The sequence below is a fragment of the Arachis hypogaea genome, chromosome 9, assembly GCF_003086295.3.
Source record: "Arachis hypogaea cultivar Tifrunner chromosome 9, arahy.Tifrunner.gnm2.J5K5, whole genome shotgun sequence".
Taxonomy (NCBI): Eukaryota; Viridiplantae; Streptophyta; class Magnoliopsida; order Fabales; family Fabaceae; genus Arachis; species Arachis hypogaea.
The window spans coordinates 15,418,658-15,425,174 of NC_092044.1; the positions used below are offsets into that span (position 1 = coordinate 15,418,658).

General features: G+C 31.5%; 1 protein-coding gene across 1 annotated transcript; it reads right to left on the minus strand.

The window, feature by feature from the left end:
- Positions 1-2,187: 2,187 nt before the first annotated feature.
- Positions 2,188-4,168, minus strand: LOC112712921 (dormancy-associated protein homolog 3-like). Its single transcript, XM_025765778.3, has 3 exons — positions 3,758-4,168; positions 2,629-2,714; positions 2,188-2,511 (listed from the first exon to the last, which is right to left on the minus strand). The coding sequence occupies exons 1-3, from the start codon at positions 3,999-4,001 to the stop codon at positions 2,467-2,469; spliced, it is 375 nt and encodes a 124-aa protein (XP_025621563.1). The 5' UTR covers positions 4,002-4,168; the 3' UTR covers positions 2,188-2,466.
- Between the last annotated feature and the right edge of the window lie 2,349 nt (positions 4,169-6,517).

Here is a 6,517-nt window from a genome sequence, read left to right on the forward strand (position 1 = left end):
AAAAGTCAAGCAGAGACAAAAATGAAAACATTATTTTTAAAACAAAAGATACTAAAAATGAAAACAAAAACCAATAAGGCCTATAATGGTTGCAAAAATTACTAAGGCATAAACAAAGGAGTTACCTGTAACAATTATTGGCTGAGGTGAAACCATTTGCACCTCGAATATCAGTAATGGATGATTGATGAGGTCTATTAAGGTGAGAAAAGACTGCAGAAACTTGGAAGTTAGGTAGAGGAATCAGTGAGTTTTCCTAGGATGAAAGATGAGACGTATAATGCCAGGTACCTAAATTAAACATATGTAACTTTGTTGTCAAGATAGAACTGCGAATAATGTTATTAGTGCATAAGAATGTTATTATTATGATAGTATTTAATTGTCACAAAAAATTATTTAGTAAGACAGCAACAAATTCAAGATTCAATCACTAACAAAATCAACTCAATGATACTTTTCAACAATAAAAAGATTTAGCTAAGTAGTTATTTGAGCAAGACAGTAACAAATTCAAGGTCTAGTGATGATAATCAGTAACAAATTCATGTCAGTGATAATTTTCAGCAATAAAAAACCTAGTTCAGTGATATTTTCAGCAACAAATTTGTAGCAACACATTCAATAATCATATTGTAGAACACAATATGAGGAACACAACCCTTCCCCATCTATCTACAATCAACTTTCTACCTTCCTCAACCTTCCCAAAGTTGCATAGACCTTAAACCGCCAATTTACCTAAGCATAGCCACTAGAATACAAATTTGATCATTTTTATCCGTAAGAAATACATTCAGAATTATTCCTGGAACATCTGTTAATATTTCTATACATGTACCAAATATATGCTAGAATATGAAAATCATAACAATTACCTAAAAAATAAATTAAATGGAACAAAAAATAATAGCTCAGAGTAAAGAAATCATGTAAGGATGCAATTGGAATGAACTTAATCATGTAAGGATGCAATTGGAATGAACTCAGTATAATAAATGATTAATCTTTAAAACATAAATAAAAAAGAAGAAGAAGAAAACACAAATTTTAATCAAAGTTCAACAAAACAAACGAATAGTTACATGATTTACCTCCATTGAGAATTGGTAAAGCTCCAGAAAAGAGAAAAAAGGGTCTGAAGAAATTTGTAGTGATTAGGATTTTATGACTATTATTGATTTTGATTGATGGGTTTTTTTACCAAATATGTGTGTGTGAAATGAGGAATTTTGATTTTTGACAAGAAACCCCCCACTAAGACGCTAAAGTGGCTGCATTGTCAGTCTAATCTCTACCATAGTGTCATAGTTTGCCGATTGTTGTTCCCACCCATTAGGTTATAAGCCCGAGTCATTGAAAAAAGATGAAGATCTCGATTACAGATGAAAAGAACAGAAAAATTTGTTGAAACTCACCAAATCGGAAAGCATCTTCTGATTGCGCGAAGGAAGCTGACGGCGAGACTCAAAACAAGAAGACGACGAGCCTTAGGACCTGCTGCTTCTGCCGCCGTCAACGAGAAGAGCGACGATGATCTTGATTGCGAGACTGGAGAGGAGAGAGGGAGAGAGCTTGAGTGCGATGCCAGAGTGAGACAGATGAGAGAGATCGAGCTCCAGCAGGAGAGAGAGAGAGAGAGAGAGAGAGAGAGAGAGAGAGAGAGAGAGAGAGAGAGAGAGAGGAGCACTAGAAACCTTGAGAAGATAAAGAACACTAGAAAAAATTTTAGAGACCGTGATTGAAGAGAGGGTTTCTGAAACCCAAATGAAAGAACAATCTTTTGATTTTTTTGTTTCTCAGATATGTTTTTGTTCTGTTGTTTAAATTATTTAAAAATATAAAATTAGAATTAGTTGAAATTTTAAAATTTTGATTGATTTAAAAAGGTATTTTTGTCTATTCGAATAAAATAAGGATCTCTAAGTCTTTCTATAAAATTAAATGAAAAATATTTTTATTTTTATTAAATTATAAGGGTGTTTTAGTAAAAATAATGATATGATATATATTTTTATAAAAGAATATTAAATGTTGACATGGAAAATAAATTCTATATAGCTTATTATTATTTGTCCATATTTTAATCGTATTGATACATATTAAATTTATTATCGTACCAAAGCAAATACCTTCAAAATTAATTGAAAGAGCGGAACATATAAAAATATCTCGAAACACATAAAATGTACATAATCTATCTATATATATATACAACAGCCAAAAGCTTCAAGTACAAAAACAAAAGAACAGTAATCATATTTACAAAAATATCCTGCATGATCAGCTGAGCCTTTTTTATTTTATGTAGACGACTCTCATATTTACTTATATAATATATATACATATATGTCATACAATTAATAATTAACAAGATCCTAGTAAAGATGGAAATTGTTGTAGTATGTACAAAAACGTAATCCCTCTGTATAGTTGCGTAACGATGTTTCAGATTATTAAATCATCTCACTTCCTCTCTCTCAACAATGATCCAAAGCACTCATAATCACCCTGCAAATCACATGCACAAGGAAGTTAGACAACAAAGTGCATGAAAAGTAAAGAAGTTAAGGTTTTATGTTTATTTCATCAAAATAAAATTAGAAAACCACTCATTATTGTTCATACTTGTATAGAAGCAGAGCTGTCCACTGCTGCATTCGCCGACGTTTTCCTCCTCGTGAATTTCTTAAAATCCACACCCGGCGTATCAGCTGCGGGGCATTTTTTTTCCCAAAATTAGTAAAACAGAAAAAGAAAAAGGACATGAAGAACAGGTATCGTTTGTAACTGTATATTGATCTTCGATGCGGTGCATTCATCACCTGAAGAACACACCAATTATGGTTTATCGACTTTGATTAAAATTTAACTTTCTTCAGTGACATTTTTCTTTATCAATGGAGTAATGAAGGCACAAGTTTTTCATCCAAAAAGTAAGGGATGTATAGAGTGAGAGAGGTGGCTATATAGTGAGGACTGAGGACTGAGGAGAATAAAATACAGAACTATCAATTATTTATTTATTTTATTTGCCAAGAATACAGAGTAGAAGATTTGTACGCACATATCAGATATTTTTATAATATTACACATTTTAAAATTTTATCTTTTTCTATAAAATCTGTCCATTTTGGTATTTTTAACAAGCATCCCTTCCTTTACACTTGTTAGCAATTATTTATGTATTTATTATTATTTTTACTTACTAAAGGAAAACAACGAACTTCAATTACTCTATTCGAAAGTTGATTATATGCCATGCAATCATCAAGCATCAAATAAAAAGTTTTAGTATCATATCATGAAATCACTAATCCAAAAAATTCAAATTATAAAAAGAATAATATTAATAATTATACTTCTAACGAATTTAACTTAAAAAAAATTCCTTCTATAGTCAAAAATCATTACGAATTGAATTAAAAAAATTTTAAATAATCAGCACTTTTCTCTTATTTTTGAGTTAGTTTTAAACTAATACTAACTAACCCTTTCTCCATTTATGCATACTTATCTTAAATTAAATGATATTCTAACATTAAGTATTGAATTATTCTACTATATTATATGTATGTTAAGAATTAACTATCGAAACAATTAATATTATAAAATATATATTAAATATAAAATATATTTTAAAAATAAATTAAACAACGTATATATTTATAGACAAATACATAATAATTAATTTGACTTCTAATTTTTTTATATACAAATAATATCTTGATAAATTATTAATAGAGAGAGAGATTACGGGTTATTGGGGTGCGAGGAGTAATAGGAATAGAAGGAGAGGCTGGATCAGATGTGGCGGGTCTCATGGCAGAGGGGTCTCGGAGAATGGTGATGCTGCGGCTAATAGGCACATCATTCGGCGACATTGGTGACCTGGCGCCGCCGCTGCCGACAAAGGAGTTATATTTACGCAGCTTCCCCAAGCCCGACTCCGGTGCGGGGCCTGCCAGCGTTTCGTCCCAAAGCTTGTGAAGAAAACCCATGTATTATTCTATATATTTATGTCTGAGTTCACTTATATGTATATCAAAGATATAAATGTGGCGTAAAGGAACGAAACGACAGAGGGAAGAAGATCAGGAATACGTAGAAACAAGAATGCGACCTTTTTTTTAAATTTTTTTAATTTTCTTTTTACCGTTTCTGGGTGGATGTTTGGGTACTTATAGAAGGAGGAAGATGAGGGTTTCATGACTAGTTAAGATAATTGAATTATTGACGGCCATGTTAGGTGTGTAAACTTAGCGGAACGACTAATATGGCTTTGTTTTCAGCCATTAAATTGATATGCTTCACCATCTTTAATATGATCCTCTTCTATAGTGGTTCGTGCTTAATTTACACAGTTTCTTTTCCTATAATTAGTACGAGTGTTGATTATCCAATATGCTTTATAGAGGGATCTGATAATGGCTGTTTAAGCTTGTCTTTGTTTTTTTCTTTTATTTCTAGACAACAAAAAAAAGATATAAAGGACTGGCTGTTTTTTCTTTAATTTAGCAAAACCTTTAAGTTTAGTTTGGTTTTTTATTTTAAAATGATTATATATTATCTACACTAAAATCAGCCATTAAAATTAATTATTAGTATAAAATATATATTAAAATATAAATATATATTAAAAATAAATTAAATTATATATGTATTTATATACAAATATATAAGTGGTTGATTTTAGTGTAAGAATAAAATTTATTTTCAAATTACAAACTGAACTAATTGGAATTAAATGAAACTAGTCATTTTTTAAATATTTCCTACATTATTATTACTAAAAAAATGCTATGCCCATGTTTCACACTAAAAATATTATATATTTATGTATAAAAAATGTGTTATTTAATTTATTTTTAATGTATTTTTTATTTTAATATATATTTTAGAATAATGCTACATAATCAGTAAATATTATTATTTTTTGTCAGTACTAAGCAGTAGTAATTTGTATCCATATTTATAAGGATTTGATTACTAAAAATTATTGCACTCTAAGAAAAAAAATTTTATATTTTATACGAATAATTATTTTTTTTAAATAAAAACGCCATAAAGCCAAAAAAAATCTACACATTATAAGGATATAAGATCCCACAACTATCAACAAAGAGATGCATTAAAACTTTTCTTAGAGGTTGTTGAAAGAACATACTTTCCTCTTCTCTATCCAATATAAGATTAGCTAGCTCATCTGTCACTAATTAGTCTTTCTAAGCACATATTGGAGCTACACTTTCTAATTGTTATTTAGCATAGCCCGTATTTTCCGTAGAGGCTGAGCAAGAGTTGGATGTCGCAAAGGAGGATTTTTTATTAACTTAACTGCTCCTTGCGAATCCAATTTTACTATTAAATGTTTAATTTCTTTACTCCAAGCAATTTCCACCCATCTTTATAGCATTTACTTCAGCTTCTATAACCTTTGTATTCTCCAATCTTGTAGCAAATTTCCATATCCATCTACCATTATCATTTCTTAGAACTCCTGCACAGCTTGTTGGCCTTGGATTTCCTCTAGAGGCCCCGTTAGTGTTAAGATTATACCAATTCTACGAGAAAAATTTTTAGGAAATCATTCTTCTGCACCTCTAATCGTCTCTATAGTTCTCATTTACCACGGTCTTGCTTTCCTCCACAATCTTCCTGATTCTCACATAATCTCCTTATTAGAGTATACATTGAAAGGTACCAGATCATAGAGGGTAATTTGAATGAAACACGAGTTAAAGGGGAGAAGGTATTGACAGAGAGAACAGAGAGAAGAAAGGGAATTTCATTGATTGAACTCAGATTGAAAGAAAAGCTCGTGTACAGTGATGAAAGGGGTTGCTTATATAGAGAGGTGAGAACATAGAAGCTGCAGGGGAAGCTTCCAGCACCTTCTAACAGTTTCTTAACTAACTAACTATTTAACAGCAATAACAGAAAGTGACAAAAAGCGTGAAAGGAAAATTACACAGGAAAATTACACACGTGCTATAACTCCTATCATCATCTCTAGTTATCAGCTTTTGTTGAATACTGAATATCAGTTAACACTTTAGCTCCTTTCTTCATCATCTTTGGTTGTTGTCATTCTGACTGGTGATTTGTTGCTGATCACAAACACTCAGCTTGCTTCGAAAATGAAGGAAGCTCTCAGAAGGGACTGCTTTTGTAAGGATATCTGCTATTTGAACTGAGCCTGGGATGTGGCTAACTCGAATTGTCTTGGTGTTGACATAGTTTCGAATGAAGTGCAGATCTATTTCAAAATGCTTGGACTTGGAGTGAAGGATGGGATTGGCAGCAAGTAAAACAGCACTCAAATTGTCACAATACAGCATTGGCGCCTCAGGTAAGGGATGCTGCAGCTCACTCATCATAGTCTTTATCCAGGACAGCTCTGCTACTGCCTCTGCCATACTTCTATATTCAGCTTCAGTGCTTAACCTGGCCACTACTGTTTGCTTCTTTGACACCCAAGAGATTAGGTTGGCTCCAAGAAATATACAATAGCCAT

Excerpts from the sequence above, each read along its gene's own strand:
- LOC112712921 (XM_025765778.3), bottom strand. The coding sequence starts at position 4,001 with ATGGGTTTTCTTCACAAGCTTTGGGACGAAACGCTGGCAGGCCCCGCA. Across the intron at positions 2,715-3,757 it reads TCCTCGCACCCCAATAACCC|CTGATACGCCGGGTGTGGAT; the intron begins GTAATCTCTCTC and ends AATGCCCCGCAG. Across the intron at positions 2,512-2,628 it reads ACAGCTCTGCTTCTATACAA|GGTGATTATGAGTGCTTTGG; the intron begins GTATGAACAATA and ends TGTGATTTGCAG.